This window comes from Platalea leucorodia (assembly GCF_965183815.1).
Source record: "Platalea leucorodia genome assembly, chromosome: 2".
Taxonomy (NCBI): domain Eukaryota; kingdom Metazoa; phylum Chordata; class Aves; order Pelecaniformes; family Threskiornithidae; genus Platalea; species Platalea leucorodia.
In genome coordinates, this window is record NC_138824.1 from 121,201,657 (window position 1) to 121,223,492 (window position 21,836).

At 42.3% G+C, this 21,836-nt stretch overlaps 1 protein-coding gene across 1 annotated transcript in view; it reads right to left on the minus strand.

Annotated features, from left to right (window-relative positions):
* Positions 1-21,836, minus strand: part of ALCAM (activated leukocyte cell adhesion molecule) — a gene marked incomplete at its 5' end in the record, with an annotated part of 120,409 nt that overhangs the window by 33,094 nt on the left and 65,479 nt on the right. The window contains one exon of the mRNA XM_082305157.1: positions 1,477-1,577. Within this exon, the coding sequence (XP_082161283.1) occupies positions 1,477-1,577 (101 nt within the window). The remainder of the gene's footprint in view (positions 1-1,476; positions 1,578-21,836) is intronic.

A 21,836-nucleotide genomic window follows, 5' to 3' on the forward strand; every position in this document is an offset into this window, starting at 1 on the left:
AAGGCAGCAGAGCAGAAAACAGAGTTCCTCCTTCTTCCAATGAAATAATCACTCGACCTAAAAAACCTAAACCTAACCCTCCCCCTGCTGAAAACAAGTGTTGCCATGCTGGGAGCTGCCCTGGGAGAATGGGTATCACTTTCACTTGGTTGTGTAGGCTGTGTCAACAATTTCCTACAATAGCAACTGGACGGGCTTTTCTGCACATTAGGTTTCATGTCCCTTTCCACTTAGGAGAAGCTATAATGTCTCCATTTGCTGCTTGGTACTTCTCCGAGATGAGCAATCCAAATGCACTAGAAAGAGATAATGCATTTCTTTTTCTCAAAATAGCCTTGCACCTTCATGCAGATGGACTTCTTCCCAAGGGGCACCAGCAGACTACAAAGCACATTGCAAAATGTAGGCCCTGCATCTTCCAAATGCTTATATGAAACAGTTTCACTGTCCCTTTACGGAAACGTCCTCCACAGACTTCTGACTTCACTTCCCAAAACATGTTTGTGGAGTAGGAACTCTTGAGCGGATGAGGGCTGCAAAAGCTGCAAACTTCCAGGTCCAAGGTAAGGAGCCGGGGGAATTATGAAACACCCCCAGTGGCAGACTAGCCTGCTGTAAAATAGGCAGGTGGATGCCATTTAAAAACAGAGAGAACTATGTAATTTTAAATCCACCGTCAGAGTAAACATCACCTGTTATTGCTGGCAACATTTTGGTTTGAGCACGAGAGGAGATTTAGATGAACTTTAGATTAGCAGGAAAACCACTTGTCCCAAAGTCAGTCTGAGAAGCAAAACGGGTTTGGTATCCTGGGGGTTTGTTCCACATATGCTTCCAGGTTTCATTTGCCTTTGACAAGCTTATTCTCCTTTTGGCCCTGGATGCCGATCATATATAGAAGTGCATCCTGTGGTGTTCCTACTACAGGCTGACCGAGACAACTAGGAGAGCATTGGCAGTTTTCCCCATTCTCCACATGCCAGAAATGACAGAGTGAAACCACCAGCAGGTCTACTAAGGTCAGCTCTGCCCTCTTCTTTGCTGTGCATTAAACACACCGAAGCATGAAACAGTACTGAGTGACTGTCAGATTAACCAGAGCTGGGGACAGTGCCTTCCCAGGGATGAAGCACACCCTGCTTCAGGCAGCCCGCTTCAGAAGTATTCCAACGTACAACGATGGCTCTGTCAAGTGAGTGAGATACCACTGGGTAACATGCCAGATCTCTAATACAGGTTGGCAGAGAACTCCCAAATAATTATTTCTCTTGAACAATGAAATTAATTCCTCAAACCTCTAATCTATGCTTGGCAGAAATTATGCAGATCGGAATCTTGCAGTCTTACAAACACAGGAATGAACGTCTTTGTATCCAAGGCAGAAATCCTATCGATTGGAGTCTTGTAATCTCACACACAAAATATACACATCTTCTTATACCAGCTCTAATGAATGTAAAGGTAAGCTATACTTACATATTTCCATTTTCCAAACATAAGACCATCTGGTACTTCTAGACGACAAGGCATAGTAATAGTATCTCCATATACTGCATTTACCGTGTACAATCCCAGAGCTAGAGAAAAAACAGAAAGAGAGGAAACAATTTTAAGCGTGTTCTTGAATTTCCATATGCTAGCTAATGTTTGGTTCACAGCTATTACAAAACAGAACCACATCCTTTGTAAATGGGTATTTTCCAGCATGTAGGATTTATCCCCGAACCTCTAACAAAACAGGATTCCTGGCACTAAATTCGTTTACTTAAACATTCTGACCTTTTCGGACCCATGTTTTCTGCTGCAGTCAGTGATAGCCAAGTGGATTTTCAAACAGGATTGCACCCGCTCAACTGGATGAACACATACACTACAATCAGTATCCACAGCTATTGTCCCAAACTTAAAACTTGAAAAGCAAAATCCCTAAACCTTTATTTTTTTAATCTGAAAAACCAGCCACTTCTGCCTGGAGAGGTTATGCTGCAGTGCAGTATTGTGAGGAGGCCAGCAGACAAGCGATATTCTGACTGCTGTGCTACATAAAAACTTTGAAAAGAAAGAAAGAGTGGTAAGTGCTGGGCTCCCTTAAACCTGGGAAACAAACTAGTCTGCACATTTAGATTTTGGAAAAATGAAGTGAAATGCTTCTATGAATTATTTAAGAATAGCTTTTTTGGAAACCTCAGCACAATGTTATTGTGCTAGTGCATACAAATTTACAGAATAAAACTGACCCACTTATTTTCATTGTCCAAAACGCGTGAATTGAACAAAAACAACAGACCCTGAACTGATGAAATGTTAAAACACAAGGAAGTTTAAAGAGGAGATGTTACAACTTGGTCCGTTTGCTATAATGCAGTTTTACTTTGCTCCTATTTTCCCTAGTTCCCCCTGCTCTCGGTGATGCTGGCTGCTCCTTACACTGGAGGGCGGTTTTGCCTCTGGTGCTGGCCTGGTGTCACTGAGCAAGTGCACTGGCTGCCTGCTCGCACCCACACGTCTGCGCCTTTTGCCAGGGTCTTCTGCCCAGAGACTCAGGATCTCCCCCTTTGCTTTCCCTTCATTTGCAACTGGAGCTACAAAATCAAAGGCTTGCTGCCAAAGAAACCTTATTTCTGGCAATGTAACCAAGGCCACAGAAACACCCAGGCTTCTAGAGACATTCATTTTTCCAGGGATTCAGCCCTCCTTGCTAGAACTGGAAGAAGCAAACCTGTTCCCATGCACCCCCACCAAAAGACCAGAGCCGCAGACCCCTTATCTTCTCCCGAGTCCCAAGGCAGCCACCGGGATGACCTGACAATCCTCTTGCTTTCTGCACATGTGCGCTCTATAGGGAGGCTTTCCCAAGGGATTTGTTTTTCTTGAAACAAAATCATGCATCTTCAAAGAGCCAGACACTGGATTCCTTGCCTACAATTTAAACTAGAAAGACTCCAGAGCATTTTCCTCAGGTGAGGACTTCAGAGCTTACTGTTAGCACCAGCTTGTATTTATCATTTGTATCACAGTGACAATCAGGCTGTGATTTGTGCTGTGTGGTACACTGCACAAAGAAACAGTATTCCAAAATCCTGCCTTAGAGAAGCTTACAACCTAGACAGCATTGCGTGGTAAGGCAGAGAAGCAGGCAAGCAGGCTGGAGCTCCATAGACTAAAGGAACGCAGGAGATAACAGGCACCACTACCCACACGTATCTTAAACTTTCCTTCCTTCACACTGCTCCTTTTCAACTGAACAACTGCTAATCTGATTTTGTAATGTAATTAGTCACAAATATACTTTAGGTACATCATTTACACTACAAGGACTGCATGCTCTAATTTGCTGTATGGTTTACGAAGACCAGCTGGTTTCTAACTGACAACAGCAGTCAGACCACTAGATGGTGCTGAGTAAGTGCGAGCTCGACAAATGAAAGAAAAATTTTTTTTAAGAAATCGGCTAAGTTCAATTTTATGGAAATAGGACGGATGATTTATGAAATCAAACTATAAATGGAAGTAAATTCAACGTTGGAACAAATTTTCCCTTGGCCCTCTCTTGCACTCATCCTCATCCTGATCTCCAGGAGGGAGCAACTTCAGCTTTGCAAGTTGAATCCCAATTTCATTTCTGCTACAGCTAGAAAAAACAGTCCTTTTTGGTTCCGCTCTCCCATGGGTGCAAAAGTACAAGAGACTTGCAAATCTATATTCAATTAGTAAGCTGGTTAGTACCCTTTCAAATTCCAGTCAAGTGTCATTTAGTAATTTGAAATTCTGTAATGGTATTTTGCATCACATGGAAAAACAGAAACTGCTCCTCCTGCAAGGAGATATTCCCTGTCATTAGGGGAAAACGAAATGATCCTGTGGGATCCGTAGTGTTGTTCTCTCCTAGATGCCCATTTAACCCCTGCAAGTTGCTAAGGTAACAAGTATACGCTACCAAAGACTTGAGAAACAGCCTCACGAGTGTGAATGGAACTGTTTCTGGAAAGGATTTACATTTATAGCATTTGGAGCAGGTAACTGATGAATGGCCTGCCAAAGAGAAAGACTGGCCTCTGATTTTAGAACTCTCTCATCTGAAAGGCATTCCTCCAGATGGACACCACCCCCCACCCCCCCCCAAATCATGTCTTGCCATATATTCTGCCTAAACTAAAATCATACAGTTTTCTAGGAATTTATTAACACAGAACCAGGAAGACATAGATTTTACTTTAAATACAGAGAAATGGTCCTTACAAGAATACAGGAGGTCTTGCTGTAAAATTTTCTCCTCCCACTTCTGTAGCAACAAATCTAGGACATTTAAGGAGTGCAAACTAGTTGAATAACCACAAACTTTCACCGCAGGAACTGCAGTGATCTCCACAAAACAGCTTTGCAAACCTATACATTTAAGAAATAAACAAGCAAAAAACCCCACCTCAACAACTTTGGAAATTCCTCTCTCTGTTGCTATTAGGTATATTTGTAAAATGGTGGGATGAAGAAGAAAATGATCACTTAACTATATGACAGTGCTTACCATCAACCATCATTTTCTGAGAGCCCTTTACATAGTTTCCAGCTCATTCTAGGAAAAAGAAAATGAAAGCGGGATCTACAAATAGGTAACAAATTGCTCTACGCCTTAACACAACACAGGGTCAATGTCAAGGCCCTCGTATCTCATTAACTGCAGGACGGCACCAAAGCAACTGCAGGGAATAACACTGCAAGAAGTCACCGGACATCACGGCCTGCCTTGCTGTATTTCTGATGCACCTTTCTGTAGCTAATTAAGAGCTCAGCCAGCTCCCCTGCATGATTTTCAGATGTTGCCTTCTAGAACTGAGCCAGTGCTGTTAGTAACAACACTAATTCAGACGCAGGATCTCATCCCATGCATGCCGGGAGAAGCTCTACTTGAACTAGCTATGAATTACACATATACACCAGGTTAATCCAGCTCACTTTCCTTCCATGTCTTTACATACAGGTTTGAGCAGGCTGAGGTTTAACTCATTCGCCCCTCTGATCCAGTCCTGAAGAAACTCTACTCTGAGCCAGATTAAACCTCTCCATGTAGGTTCAGACACGGAAGGAAAGCAGCAGCATCAGGAGGTACTAGCCTCAGAGAAAGATCCCAGCAGGACACTGCTAAATTGAGACAGCATTTGCTGTTGATGGTGTTAATTACAGTACTTTCCATGTCCCCAGGGCAGCGCTAACTGGCATCCTTCTTCGTCCCCTTCTCTGCCTGTGTATCACAGGAGAAGAACAAAACAGCACCCCCATATTTGGGTGACAAAACAAAAAATCTGACTACTTGGCTTAAAGGCAGAGGAAGTGCTGCTGTTACCTAAATCTTCACCAAAACTATATGATGCAGGTCATAATTTAAAGTAATTATTATTTTTAAGTCAACAGGGTCATATAAGAGGAATGGATAGAAGGGGAGTATCTAAAAATCAGGACGCTGATGTTTTTCCAAGGAAATAACAAAAGCTGTAGGAAGTGTGTGGAAGTTAGCCATGTTTTCCACCTCTACCTTCCATTTGAAACAGAGAATATTTTCTTGCCACAAACACCTTTTTTTAAGTGCTTAAGAGCAACATTTTTCTGACAAATGTCCAACAGACCAAGGGCTGTTCAAACACCCTTTAGATGCAAGATCCACTGGAGGCTATGAACCTAAAAACTACCAACTAGCAGAGATACTGCCCAAAACGCATCTCCACCAGCCTGCTCGGCTGCCTCACAGCACAGCTTACTTGCAGTTACTAAAGCAATGGAAAACTGGGCAGCTGAGCCTCCCTCAATATCCCGGAGTCTACTGATTTAAACGATATTTTACATCTATAAAGATGTCCTGTATTTTCCTTCTGCACCTAGTTTTCTACTGCTGATGCTTCTCACCTGGCAGGTTCCGCAATGCTGCTTTCTATTAGACTTTCTGGACCCAAGGAGCAAGGTCTCATTACCAGAGAACAGCAGGACACGTTGGCCACTACGGTCCTTTGCAGCAATCAGCAGCAGCAGGCAGGGGAGGTCAATTAGCAGCTTCTGGAATGGAAGTGTCCAGACCCAAGAGGTATTATGTCTACTTGGCGCCTACTTTGGAAACTGTAGTTAACCACTTCGGAAACTGTAAGTTACGTTTGGCACTCCAAATCTTTACTTGAGGTTTTGCCCCTCCTATCTTATCTTCAGGTAGCCCAGATTAGCTTGTACGTAATACGTTTTGGGAGGCTAAAAAGCTCTGCCTAATGAAATAAATATTTTATTAAGTTGCTTGTTATCGGCTCTGAAGTAGCAACAGGCGGATTTTTCTTTCTGCCCTTCCCACCGCTTCCTAACGGGATTTCAGCTATACAGGCACACACATGGGTCCTCTTGAGCATCCATTTAGGTACCAGCCAGGAAACATCAGCATTTCACAAAAACAATAACTGTGTGTTCTTAAGATTAAGAAGTCGCCTTTTATTAACAGTACTTTTTTTTTTTAAAAAAAAGGACAAAGCAGTATATGAATGACAGCTGGGTGTTGGTCCAATGCAAAACATGTTAGGAAAAAAGTGTCCAGCTTTGAATGAATGAGACAAGACTTGACAGCAGGTACTTAATGTCCCAACTGTTGATACTGATAATGCCTTAAGGTGGCTTTTAACACCAAAAAGTATTTTTCCATTTAATTAAAAGCACTATTCAGAGAAAAAATTAAGAGAGTTCACAGAATCACAGATTGGTTGAGGTTGGAAAGGACCTCTGGAGGTCATCTGGTCCAACACCTCTGTCCAAGCAAGGCCACCTAGAGACAGTTGCCCAGGACCATGTCCAGACGGCTTCTTAGTATCTCCAAGGGGGAAGACTCCACCACCTCTCTGGGCAACCTGTGCCAGTGCTTGGCCATCCTCACAGTAAAAAAAGTGTTTCCCAATGTTTAGAGTCATGTCCTGTGTTTCAGTTTGTGCCCATCGCATCTTGTCCTGTCATTGGGTACCACTGAAAACAGCCTGGCTCTGCCCTCTTTGCACCCTCCCTTCAGGTGTTTGTACACATTGATGAGATCCCCCCTGAGCCTTCTCTTCTCCAGGCTGAACAGTCCCAGCTCTCTCAGCCTTCCTTATGTGAGAGATGCTCCAGTCCCTTCAACATCTTCATGGTCCTTCATTGCACTCTCTCCAGTACGTCCATGTCCCTCTTGTACTGAGGAGCCCAGAAATGGACACACCGCTCCAGATGTGTCCTCACCAGCACTGCGTAAAGGGGAAGGATCACCTCCCTCGACCTGACGGCAATACTTTCCCTAATGCAGCGCAGGATACCATTAGCCGCCTTTGCTGCAAGGGCACACTGCTGGCTGATGTTTGACTTGGTGCCCACCAGGACCCCTGGACCTTTTCTGCAAACCTGCTTTCCAGCAGGTTGGCCACCTTCTATGCTGCATGGAAGTTGGACTTCTCAGACGGGACTCAACTTTTAACTACTTTTTCTCCCTCTCTTTTCCTTGCCTGGCAAAAAGTAACTTTTCCAGTAAGACATTCAGTAAACTTTCAAGTCATTCACAACACTGATCATGGGAGCAGAGAAGAGAAAATGCAGCAAACATGACATGGACCTCATGTTTCTCTACCTGGGCCTGACAAAGTCAGCTGAAAAAAGGGCAAGTCCTGTATGGATATAATGGGACTTTAATCATCCTTTTTGCTGAGCTACAACAGCCTGGGAGCCGAACGCCACTCAGCCTTGAGCCTGCAGACCTCTGCAACAGAAGCCCAGGTGCCATTTTTTCAACAAGCTTGCTCTACTGAAAACAAGCCTCTTCACATGAGCTACAACAGGCGCTCTTATGCACAGCTCACACAGGCATGCCCTTGGTCATTAATCTTCTGACACAGCACAGAAAACACAAGATACACTTCAGGATGTCAAAAGACTGGTCAAAGCAAGCAAAAAAAAAAAGGCTTGTGTTATCAAAATTCAGGCATATGACAGACCCCATTTCAGTTTGGTGGCTACGATCATTCCTAGTTTCATATGCTGGGCATCAAAATAGGGAAGCAGGGCAAACACTTCAAAGAAAATTCAAACACTGATTATCTTCATCATACAAATATGATTAAAAACAAAAGAGTGTGTTTGTGGATATGTTATCTGATACAGGTTATATAAACATATATTGTTTCTTATCTCTACTTGTTTAAATAGTGAAACGAATCCACACGTGGGTGACTAGGACTTCAAAAAGACTATTAGTTACAAGAGAATCATCAATATTATCCAAGAGGGAAACTAACTGCAGATAAATACATCCAACAGTATTTAATGTAATATACACTTGTAAAACAACCTAACAGAACGTGCTGAAGGGTTCCTTATGCTTTATCTCAGTATTCCTTCAATGAGCTTTAAACCCTGAATAATATTAGAGCGCAGGCAATTTTAACACCAAAGGAAAAAAAATTCTTTATCATCTTATAAGCACTGATGCAATGGACAGCAATTACCCTTTGGAATCATCAGTGCTAACTGGAGCTCTTTGAAGATGAGAAGTAACTAAACGGGAATGCACATTCAGGGTTCGCTTTTTTTTCTGGTAAGACCCAAGTCAAAACATGCTTATGACTCTGGAAGATGCTGAGTTCCTTTCAACAAGCTGGTCAAAGAAACACCTACTGAACTCCAAAAACGCTAGCCAAACCCACAGGAACAAGAGCACTCGTGCTTAACACTGATTTTGGCAAGTACTCAGGCAGATTAGGGAGATGGGGCTTGGCACCCAGCAACATCAAGGCATCAGGCAGTACATATCAGGAAAGAGGCAGGGTATTTAAAGCTAAAGAGATACTGAAAACACCAGAGAGCAGGCATTAAATGCCAGCAGAATTCAGCTATCGTTACCCTACAAGAAGCATTATGCTTGTTTAAAACACAGAGTTTTTCCTTATGAACGAGGAAAAAATCCTGAAGGAAATATGTCAGCACTTCAGAAATCCTCTCTCCTATGAACACTAACAACTAATATGCTCTTAACTCCCTTCTAATTCCATATAAATCAAATGTTTTCCTTATCAGTACAAAGGAATGAGCTACGGTTAGAAACTAGCTGAGATAACCTGTCCCATCTGACCAAGGCTGCATGGGCTCTATCACCTTATCAATAAAGAAATCCTCAGCCCCCTCCAGACCAGAGATGGAGGAGGTTAACGCATGCTTCTCACGGGCATTTTGCTGTGTAGTTCAGCCAGCCGTGCACTGCACGGGATGCAGAGTTTTCCTACACGTGCATATATAGCTTGGCTTTCTAGGTAACCCTAAGTGTGAGCTCAAGGCTGGGACCTCCATCCGTTTAGCTCCAAAATCCCACGGAGCACTTCAACCACAGTTTTCAAAGTCCTAAAACATGACCAAAATAAGACTCCAGGTGCTGTGTGCCTGTTCACAAACCAGACTACTCAATGCTGTTTTATTTCACTGAGGGCTCTAAGATTTCAAAACACCCAGCTGTTTCAGTATTTCGGTGGCTATTTTCCCTGCTTCCCACAGCAGAATACAGCTTTCGCATCATAGAATCATAGAATGCTTTGGGATGGAAGGAACCTTTGAAGGTCATCTAGTCCATCCCCCATCTGTATGCTCCCTTCCTGTAAGCTTTGCTTCTAGCTTGACTTGGAACAATTCTAGCACAAGTTTTTGAAAAGATCGAGGGAAATTTCAATCTGCAAGGCAGAGGTCTTAGAAAGTTACGTCCTTCCAACAGGAGATGGTTTTGAGGTAGATGCTACAGCGCATGGTTTACAGGGGTTATCATTACTGTAACCTTTACCCTAGGGGGGTCCACACTGATCTTTTCTCTGAACATCTTCTATCATCATCGCTGCTAAAGGAGTACACTGGAGAACATAGAGAAGAAAAGCTTCTTCAGTCTGAAAGTACCAAAATACCTAGATTGCATCTAAATAATGATGACTAATAACCTTTTGTCAGCTTAGGAACTTCAAATGTTATATATAAAGCAATAATCATGGCAGTAATCATAATCACCAAATCTTTTAGAATTTTTGATAGGTATGCAAAAGAAATTTGTACATAGTCATACTCCTTTAAAATTCAAATGTCCATCACTAAATGCATTATTGTTGTCACTTAAATTAACAGATACTGCTTTCCAAGTCAGCGAAGCTTTCAAACTACACAAAAACAGCTGCTCCTAGCATTAGCTTCTGCAAAGCTTGAGACCAAAAGAGCAGTTCAAAGCTCAGTAACTGATGCAAAACAGTACTGCAAAATGAATTACTTGTGTCAGCACATCAACCTTCCTACCTTCCCACCTCAGACTCTGTTCCAGTGCCCAGCTCCAAGAAGACAAAGGAAACTGCTAAGACCAATAGCTCTGAAACGGGACCAGTAAAGCTGTGGTTTGCTTGGCAGCAGTAAGCGCATGTCTGTTTTTTAATCCAATCCCTTTTAAACCAGGAAGGCTCCAAAATCTACTAAAGCACTGGAAGGAAAACCCATGAAAGCCACCAGTGCCTTTGTACCACATGAGCTTTGTTATAACAAAATTTTCCTTTCAAAGGGAAAGTCCTAAGCTTCTTTCCACAAACCACCACCCCAAAATATCACCTGTGATTTCAATGGCTGCCCAATCACACTATTTTACGTAAACCCTAGGTTTTGGCTCAGAATTACTTAACTCTATTTCTGGATTCGGTGCTAATCCAAAACCAGATTTGTTTTGCAAGCTGATTTGCGGGTTTAAATTTTCAAGTCCTTTGAGTAAATCTTACAGGTTTTAAAAGGTTGCATATATAGTGGCGTGGCCGTAAGTAGGAAAAAATGTAGCGTAATTCCAAGCAAATATTTACAAACAGGACTTAGGAAAAAAACCATCTACCTACTTAAACATGCTTGAATTAGTGTAAGGCTAGCAGAGACAATGTTTCCACAAGATCTGGGTGGAACCACTCAAAAGACACATCCAACATTGGCAAGTTGTGGTCAGCATCAAAAAAACCAGCTGTGTTTTTTATGAGCATCGTACAGTGGGGAAAAAAGCTATCTTTCCCACAGTTGATGCTGCAGCTGAAAGGCCACTGTTCGTGATTTACAAATTTTTACAAAACATTGCTTAGGCTAGTTCTCATAATTCAGAGGAAGAGATAAGATGGCCAACATATCTTCTTATAAATCCTTCTGTTCAAGATGTAGCCATGACTAAAGGAACTATGATTAATTTTTTTTTTTAGCGTACTGGAAAATTGAAAATAATTTATTAGAATAGTTACCAACATATGGTGTGACTTTTTACAAATGGTCCGGCACATCTGCCAGGGAAGTGAGTTGTAGCTTACAAAAGTTGGATGATACAAGCTATCTGCCAAGAGATGAGCAGCAAATGTGGGAAAACAGTTTCTGAGTCAATACTGCAATGAGTTTCAACTTTAAAGGGTATACCTAATTAGGCAAAATGGGATCAACAAAGCCTTTGTAGCTTGGTGAAACTTCTCACTCTGAGAGAGTCTGAGGTTAGCCTCTGGCTGCCCCTGCAGTGTACTTCTGTTACGCTTCTCAGTAGCCCTTCCAAAGCACTTTTCCATTTGCTAAAATTACTCCAACTGGTTTTTATCTTCTTGTCATGCTAGTCAGCAATGCTGCTGTGTATCCAATAGCTTAAAGGGGCTTAAAAGTTTCTATTAAGTCAAATAAAACCTGTAGCTCAAAAATAATTAGCTAAAATCCCTCATTATATTTTGCTATAAATCCTTTTTTCCTTTTTTTAAAAAAGTCAATAGACAGCATACTAAAAATAGAGCTGGCTCTCTTGCTTTTTCATAACTTGGTATTGACAGTGAGGATCAATATACCCCACAGGCTAATAGTGCAGAAAAAACACATAATTTACACATAAATGCTGAATAAAAGGCTAAACAGCATATGTTTTTCGTATCAGAACTATGTGAGATTTTGTTTTGGTACTCTAAGTAAGCGTCTATTGCCCTGTCATCCTAGATTTTAAGTCAATGTCAAGTTGGCAGTGCACCAAGGGAAACAACCTTCTGAAAAAGGAGGCTGAACTTTTGCCACTTGTATCCTTCCCCTTGGACCTGCTGCTGCTCCACTGCAGCGAGAGGCCTGGCAAATGGGGCTGCGATTGCAGTGGCACCAGAGCAGAGAGGGCAAAGGGGGCCCAAACCTGCTGGCTCCCTCCAGGGGCACCGGGAAGCGAACAGAGCGTTTCCCACAGGCTGAGACACTTGGGCTCCCTTCCTACCACAGCCATTAACCTCTTCCCATCAGCCCGCACAGGATTAAACCAACGAGAAGCAACCACAAGCTGACAAGGAGGTGGTCACTGCACCCCACTTGGTCACCTGCTGTTTCTGGAAGGGTGCAATCACAGCAACACGTTAAGACTTCACTGTGATCACCATTTAACAAAAAACAGTACTGCACCTGAGTCCCTGACCCAGGGTGCTCCTCTCCAACTATGGAAAACACAGGAGAAAAAAACCCTTTTCTTTCACACACATTATGATCCAGGTATGCTAGTAAAGTGTGTGCTAGCTTTTCTATATACAACTACCCTTTGTAAGCACATCCCTTTAGATTTTGGTCTGTAAGGATCCATATACAGTTGTTTTGAAGTTAAGCACTAAGAAACATATGCCTTATTGATCTATGCTCCAACTCTTGCATCAAAACAGAGGAAAAATAGTTCAAGCATGCCCCTAGCTTTGGAAAAGCAGCCAGTAAACAGCATTTTCTTCTCCCTGGCAGTGGCCAGATGAGAGAAAGTGCACAAAGACTACAGCATCATAGGAAAGTCTGACCCTGAATCCACCTACTCCCAATCAAATACACAGAAGGGTTCTGTGGCCACGGTGGCAGAGCCAACAGCAGCATTAAAGCTATTTCATTTTCCTCACTTGCTTTCTGTACCTTTTCTACCTTCACTTAGTGAAAATTGCGTGGTTAACATACCTAAGGCTTGGCAGAGCAGTAACAGATCCATACCACCCACTAGAAAGATAAATAAAAAACCCCCCCTGAATTTCTCTAGAAGTGAAAACTTAGTAGCAATATATTTTACAAAAAATGTACTACAAAACATGTATGTATTTCTTACATTTCTTTAATCATGAAGGAGTCTCAAGAGAAAAATCAAGGTACCAGAAAGCAAATCAGAGAATCATTTTGCAAAGGGGGGGGAAGATCACTGATCACTCCAGTTAAAAGTAAATAAATGCAATGGAAAAAAAATAGGACCTAGGAAAAACAAGGTAACACAAAAAATTAGAAAAAATAAATTAAAAATCAAAATCAATGCCACCGCAGTACTCCCATGAAAAAGAATCTCAACAGCAGACACTCTTCTAACCACTTTCCTCTTGTGAGCTGCCTGCATTCTGCCTACAGTCCTCCTTACGGGAAGGGGCGCTTCCCTTCTGCCTGTCTAGGATCCTTCCACGTTGAAAATTAGTGCCCGACAGTTTTCAATACTGTAATTTTTTTAACCATGCTTGTTGTTCCTTTACTTCAAATCATGATTTGCTCTGTCAAGCAATCCTGAAACAAAGGAAAAGGCCACATCTCTACTATTCAGTATGTTCCAGGTCTGCAAACCTCACCCTCTCCATTGCCTGCACGTTCACCTGGGCATTTGCTTACTCAAGCTAAACCATCCCAAGGTTCAGCTGCCCAGCTTCTGCCACAGGCTTGCTGTCTGCTACCGGCATTCCCCTCTGCAGCAAACAGGGTTTCCAGCAAGCAGAGAAGAATCTGTGGGGAGAAGGCATCATTTTTGCTTCTCTTTCTTTATCAGTGCTTTGAAACATTTGCAGAAGCTCCAACCGTACTCCCGTAATCATCCCGTACACCCCAATGAGTAAGAAATAAAATATTTGGTGAATGCAAGTTTGGTAGGCAACTTGCAGAAGTGCACAATGCAGCTTCCACTGACACTTTGCCAAAACAGGCACTCAAAATCGTGCATCCAATACCGTGTATCACAGAAACACATTCTTCCAACCTGCCCTTCATCAAGGCTGTGGGGTCCACAGCTAATTAACAGGTAGTGTCCCGCCACACTTCTCTACTGCAGGCACACTTACCAGACCTGCTGCTTGCTGGTTTTAGCAGTGTTTATTCCCGAAGAAACCAGCTACATTTCACCAACAGAGCAAACCATAACCTGCGACTGTAATGCATACAGAATATTATTTTCAGTGAATGAGCTTCATTTACTTGTGGTGAAAACCATGAGCTAATCACTTAAAAAAAAGGAAAAAACAAGCCTTACAGAAGTCACGACTTTAAAGGGCACAGATGAAGGACAGATTTATCCTTCCATAACGTTGAGTGGGTGGAAAAAGCTGTACATGCTGTCAACAGAAAATGTCCAGCCCTTACCAATTAGGGAAGTAGATTGGTAAATGGAAAGCATCAGCTTTTTGTGCCATCAGGTGGCTCTGGTTGGATGGACACCCCCCCAGCTGATGATAGGCTTTTGGCTGCTCTGTCTGTTTTCCAACTGCGTTCCCTACTGATAAGGGAGAGGACAAAGCAACACAGATGAGATGAATATAGCCTCCCGAAACCATCAACAGGTCTTTGTTACCTGGAGACAAGACGTATCATTTCACTGATAGCACAATAACATAGGTGAGGTGTGAGGGGGGGAAAGCTCATTGAAAGTATAATGCTATAAATCCTTATGATTTATGCTAAAATAAGTGACTGACAGCTCCTCTGAGGCTCTCTTTAGATTTAATGGGCTCCTCACAGACACGGCTTTTTAAATTTCACAGATGCTTGTAGCCAGCCCTGGTACTGGCAACTGTCTCCTGCTGTAGGAGGATGAGCTGAAGCAGATGTGTACTTTCACCAACGGGAGAAATCAGCATCATCTTCGTTTCTGAAAGTTTTGTCTTTGCCTGCCTTTGTTAACCCGTATGCTGAAAATTAACAAGTGTGTCAGCAGCACAAACTGCAAACTATATATAAAAAGAGTTAGTGTTACACAGACGCTTATTCGGTGGTGAAACACAGACACACAGATATGGAAATATATAAGGCTGGTGTGACTTCAGTGCCCATCATTTCTACTTGTGGATATTACTGACATGTGCGATAGTATGAAACGCTGCCAAATATCGGGGTCTGTTTCCACCTCATATGTATTTACATATACATGTGCATATATAAGCTAGCATCTGATGTGCTATTACTTTTCTTCTTTGCGTGCATTCTTTATTGTTTTTACAAAAAACTGCCATTGCTTAAAATAATGCAGCATACATAAAACAATGCTGGAAAGGACCACATAACTGCAGCTCAGATCTGGTGGATGGGCTCACAGCTTACAATGATTTTCCAATATAGTATAACATTAGAACGTATAGGTACTGTCCAGTTATTGGACAAATTCCTGTAAGTCTCAGCTGCCCTCTGGAGAAAACCATGAAAGGTTAGAAAATGCTAAGTATGCTTCCTATTCATTTTTTAAATTAATATGCGAGTTACTTTCTAGAATTTTAAACTGTAGGCATTGCTTTCTGTAAATACAGTGTTGCTATGAAGTTTAAAAGCAGCAGAATACGTTGCAAGGCCTATCTGTAATCCCCAAAAGGGTACCAAAGAGTTACCGTAAGCGCATGAAAACAGAAGCAATATCGAAATTCAATCTTTCAAATATTTATGCACATATTTATCTTCAAGAACAAAGAGTCCCACAGCATGAGGATGAGGGCACAAAACATCAGCATTACTACTAGAAAACAGTTGTGCTGACTAGGCTTCCCTCCCTATTATTATACATATTGTGGTAGCTTCCTGAAAGTCCAAGACTCCATTTGTAAGATAATAAGGATCCCAGCCCAGCCTTCAGCAAAGCACTTCGGGACCCCAGGGAGCCACTGTTACTTCCAGAGCGTAACCCCTGCTCAGTGAGCCCCCCAACTCCAGGCATGCAGCACGCGCCTCTGCCACAAATAAAACCTGGTACGTGGTTTGCAGGAACAGAGAAACTTTGACTACCCGGGTAATACGCTATGCTGGCTTTAGGGAATGCGTCCACTACATGCCAATCATTTTGACGTAGTCCTGAACAGCAGTATCAGGAATGATAGCAGCTGCACAGACTTGGATGCTTGTAATTTTAGATTTCGATGTGAATGGTTGAGTAAACAGCAATTCCTTCAGAGTAGCCCACCTCAGCTAGATGCGTGGCTTCCAGCGCAAAGTGGCCACACTTATGCTGTCATTGAAACTCTCTGTAAACACATATCTTGGTGTGAAAATCGGCCACTTTCTCTAAATACCTGTCAGAAACTCTTCGCAGAGAAGGCAATCATGTTTTAGTTAGCATGACAGCTTCTGCAGTGCATTATGCCCTTGTAAACTGCATTAATGCCCAATTGCACTTTTAAGTACAGTTCAACATGCTGTTTTGACCTACACGTTTGGGCCATAATTACCAATTTCCTTACCTAGGCGCTGCTGCTGCTGCCCATATCGCCACTTCCCCCTGAGCAGGAACACAGAAGAGAGGTCTCCTGAGTTGTTATTTTGATTTGTGGCAGGAGCTTTTACCTGTACTCTGCTAGTTATCCATTTTTCGATGCTAACCATGTACTCAGGGCATTACCATTTTGCAACAACCATCAAAGACCAGGTGTTTGCTACATAGCCCACATGTTGGCCAAGCACACAAGCTACTGCAGCACCAGGCTGAAGCAGATCACCTACTGAAGGGCAGAGCCTTCGTACGCATCTTTATACCGCAGTACTGCAAAGTAAATGAGAGGTACCTTACTTCTTTCCTAAGAGCCATCTTGTGTTTTCTGCAGCTGACAGCATTCACACAGGGCCTGGTGAGGGACTGCTTCAGCTTTTGGTAAGTTAAAAGCATCCTGGAGCCAGTCAGTCGCAAGTTGTCCTTCTGTGCTGTAGCTCTCAAAGCCATCATGCCCGAGGGGGCTCCTGGAGCACCCACTACCTACAGCCCTTTCTAACCACTCCTCTGGGTCAAGAGGAGTGCAACTGTGCTGGATACTTAGCAGAAAACACTTCTGACAGGCCAAAACCACCTCACAGGTACTTCAAGCCATCTCTTAGTGTCAGGAGGGGTGCTAGGATGGCTCAGTGGGGCAAAGGATCTGCCCCACAAAGCCAAAAACTTGTTATTCTGTCTTTTGTGAGGAAGCAGAATGATTTTAATAGTCTCCAGCTTCTGTAAAAACATGCACTAATTAGCACACATATTAAAAAAAATGCTCCTATACCTAATTATTCTGAAGAAATCCTGAAAACTAATTATTAGTTCTGGAATCCTTTTTCCTTTTCAGAGCCAGATGGTGCCCTCCCTAAAATACCAAGGCTAGAGAATTATTTATGTGAGCTTTGACCATGCCTGAACAGCTCAGGGAATGATGTATGTTTTTAGTGCCCTGATACTGACAACAAGCCTTTTTACTTTAAATTAATGGGAAACAAATGTCGCACAGTGAAGATAAAAGTGACTTTGCAAAGTTGTATTCTTTAGAAGTTGCCTATTTAAGAGACCAGGGTCCTTGCAGAAATGTCAGTATCGGCTCGTCTGACAGAACGGAGGGATGCCATGGCACGTGCGTGTGCTCATGACACGTGCATAGTATGGGTTGTGTGTGCATGGGGGGAAAATCAATAGTATTTGGGATAATGTATCTAATTTTAGGTTGGTCTTAATTGGGTCTCGCAAAAAAACCAAACAAACAAAAAAACCAAAACCCACAAAAAAACCCAAAAAACCAAACCCCAAACCCACCCTGAAATTCCGCAACACAAAACCAACCAACCAACCAGAATAACCCAAGCCACCCTACAGCAAAGAGCTGCTGCCTTTACTTTCTCACAGGTATAAATCAGCTTTTTAGGCTGATCTGCTTTAACTTTTTAATATGCCTTTTTTTTTTTCTTTAAATGCATTTGATATGCAAATTTAGTCTGAAAGACAGATGTTCACAGCCTAAACCAAATTAAGTGACAGCAGTGAAGAGGCTGGGGTTTGAGATCTGGTGCAGGCGCTGGGTGTAGCCCCCCTGGAGCAGGGCTTCAGCACAGCCCCTGCTCCCCAGCCGCTCCCCAGCCGCTCCTTCCCGCCAGAGCACGACGGGGACCTTTGAACAGGAACCCACAGCTTCTGTGCACAAGGACTGTGAAACTGGACCTTCAGAAACAGCGCTCGAAAGTACCCTTTTAAAAGAAGTCAGTAAGAGCCTAAAAATAGCAAACTTCCCACTTACAGATTACTGTTTTCACCAATGGATCTGAACACAGTTTCCCATGGACCTAACAGCTATTACACTTCTTCTAAAACAGCAAAGCAAAGGTCTGCAGACAGGCAACGCCTTGCCCACCACGGGCGAGGAGGGCTGCCAGCTGCAGCAGAGCCGGGACAGGTAGGAAGAAGCCATGGACAGTTGGCACAAAGAAGCTTTGAATCGGGTGACAGACCACCGGGCTGCAGAGTTGTAAGAGGGTTTCTGCAGCACCATTCACGTTATATCCTTGGCATTATCCTAAGACACCGTTTAATAAGCATCAGGCCTCTGCTTTGAGGCTGAAATACCAACAAGTCCCTAAAAGTAGCTTCGCACCTGAACCTGCCTTCTGTGCACCAACAGCTGCTCCAAGAATTATTTTTCCTCTCTAGACAGTCCATATAAGAATCTGAAATTGGCTGCTGCAGTATTGAAATGAGTCCAACATAAAATTAATATCCATCATAGCTATTTAAAAAAAAAATCCCTCAATATATTAAGTACTCTACAATCAAAACAAGGCACCTTAAATCAAGTCGAATGCATCTGAGTAGGTTTTCATCACCTAGATTTATCTTAGGTACATGCCATTTCTTTCTCATTAAATTGCAATATGAGCCATTTTGTACATATAAAAATATTAAAACATATTTTCTTCTCAAAATGACTAAAATGTGATAAAAGCCCACACAATACTCCCCTTGCCTTGATGTTTTCAAGAGAGTACCATATGGCTTGTCTGAACCCCTCAACAAGATGTTTCCTGAATTCAAAGCTAATTTGATTTGGCAGCTCCTTCTTTAGAAAATGTAAATTCCCATAACATTTTTTAAATTATAGTCTATCTAACAAAACATTGTTTTCTTGTCATAAGTACGAGCAAGCTTTTACACATTTTTCATTTTCACCGTGAAGGTAAATTCTTCAGCTTTTCGAACTGGCAGTAGTAGTATTTTCAAACACAGTATCTTTGCACATTATTGATAAAGTAGTATTTCATAGCTGCCTCCATGCCTCCCCTATATCTCACGATATTAGGCACTGCAAAGATCTGGAGTATGTGGTAATCTCTTGCTTAAATCTCACGATATTAGGCACTCCAAAGATCTGGAGTATGTGGTAATCTCTTGCTTAAACAGCCATGAAATCTAAGTGAGAAAGAAAAGCAAAGGAGGAGAAGAACCTTACGGAAAACCCTTTTCTTCTACAGGAAAGCTGCAGCACAAAGCTCTCGTGACCAGCGGAGGCCAGGCAGGCAGCACTTAGCAAGATAATTACTTTGGGTTGGGTTCTGTACAGTCCTGCTACAGAAGACCATCCTTCCTAGGACTCGTCTCACACACCAAAGAAAGAAAATCAACAACTAAAGGCTCTTCTGAAGAAATCAGCTTATGAGCCCAAATGAAATGCAGTAAATATTCTGGTTTTGTCCTGGATTTCGCACCAGGCTGAAATCACTTCTTTATTTCCCAGGACAGATACAATAGCTACAACAGAAAATGCTATTTAGTTACATTTCAGAGAACAAAGTAGTTTGTCATCACAGGATGCTTCTGTACTCCTGAAAATAACTGCAATACAGTTAGTACGATACACCTTCTTTGGAGCTGTGTGAGAGGCTTTTCTTTCCACCTAAAGAAAATGAAGCTCACGTGATTGTGCTGCTCATGGGTACCCCCACAGGAAGCCAAGGGGTTAAGAACCTGACAATTTCCATTAAAGTTTCACAGGGAAACAGGAGATACTTCATATCCAGAAGTGTCATGAAGTCGGGAGTGGGCGGGGGGAAGATAGTGGCCAGCTGAGAAAAAGGCTGGAAAACAAGCTTAAATTGACAGGCTACTAGAGCATCCACCCTGCGGAGCAGTTCGCAAGGCTCCCAGGAGGAGATAAGTTTCCACGGGAACCTCCACCAGCTTCATCTCCAGAGGACACACCGATGGGCATCAAGCCACAGAAGAAATAGCCATTATTAGCTCTGCTGCCCCTCATTTACTTAGTAACCTCTCCGCACCTCTATTTTCAGTCGTTTGTGCGGAGAAGGGTAACCTGGCATGAGCCGTCAGGCTGCACAGACGCAGCTCTTGGGGCGGCAGGCACCGGGGAACGTCAGTCCCCGCCTAACGGACAGACAGCAGGGAGATACAAGGGAGCGTCGACGCCCTCCCCAGTATTTGAAGAAGTCATCCAGCTGAAATGATCCTTAACAGACAAGGTGAGCTACGATTGTAGACCCGTTTTTCTCTCCCCAGCTATTAAGGGACAAAACAGTGGTATACTGTTCTAGCAGAAGTATCACTTCATTAAAGCTATTATTTGAAAAGCAGGAAAACAACAGGGAAAAAGGCCTTCCATCCCAAAAGCGACATTCAGAGAATTCAGAGGGCACAGCAGATTTGCTGTGTCAAGGCACAATCCTAACTAATCTTACAGAAGCAATTCTAATTAGGCAGGAAATGAAGAACAGTTCCTTTCAGGCTGGCTGAAAGAACAGTGGATTGATTTAAATCAAATCACTGATTTTAATCATGGATTTAAATCAACCAAGCAGGACACCTTGATTTAGCTCATCAACTTTAATCTTGTACTTTTTACTTTTTTCCTAATGAAAGCTCATTCATTTTGTTACGATAACGTGGAGAATTGTAAAAAGCACGCACTTTATGTTAAAATGGATTAAAATTTTTATTCTCACTCAACATTGATGACTTGCGACTACAAAGCTTGAGCTAACTAATTTTTTAACAGCTAAACAGCATCACTTTTTAAAAGAATTCAAATTCGAAAGCTCATACATGAAACGCATTGCAAATTATTTTAGGGAGTGTAATAAATTTAGACTTTGATAAATATAAGGGATTTCTGCTTAGTTTTCTTCTAAAACTATATAGGTGAAACACTCCAAACTTGCAACATCATACTTTTATCTTTTTGTGTCAAAGAACATTGGAGCCCAGTAAAAGGTAATGCATTACATTATTGAGGGACACCTATTGATAGTATGAAACCTGATATTACCCAGCATTCTCTTAAAAAAAAAAAATTAAAAAGCTGTCAAGATACTATTCTGGCCTCTGCTAATAAAAGAAAAACATGAGGGAAATGTTGGTGCTGTGATCACAATGCTGAACTATTCAGAGTACTTCAAGTACGAGATAGAAATCCTGATTAGATGCTACCCAGGAAAACCAAAAAGCTTCATAATGTATTGTGGGGAAAAATAATGCAAAGCAAGCGTCAGCAGAAAGGAAGAGGACAGGTACGGACAGCACTGGTGCTGGGAAAGACCCGAAGGTGACAGAAGAGCAGAGTGGATTTCATGTGTAGGTACTTGTCATACAACGTGGCAGCAGTGTAGGGAACAACAAAGTGTATTAATAAGAATGAAAAAAAGAGACATTAAAATGATTTAAGGGATGTTTCAGGAGAGTGGGCTGACAGACGCGTTACATGTGGTACGCGCAAGCATTACCGGTGTACAGCATTAGTGTTTCATTCAATATTGTTTCCCTTTTTCCCTTTATTTAGAGCCTTGCCAGAGACAAAAGTCAG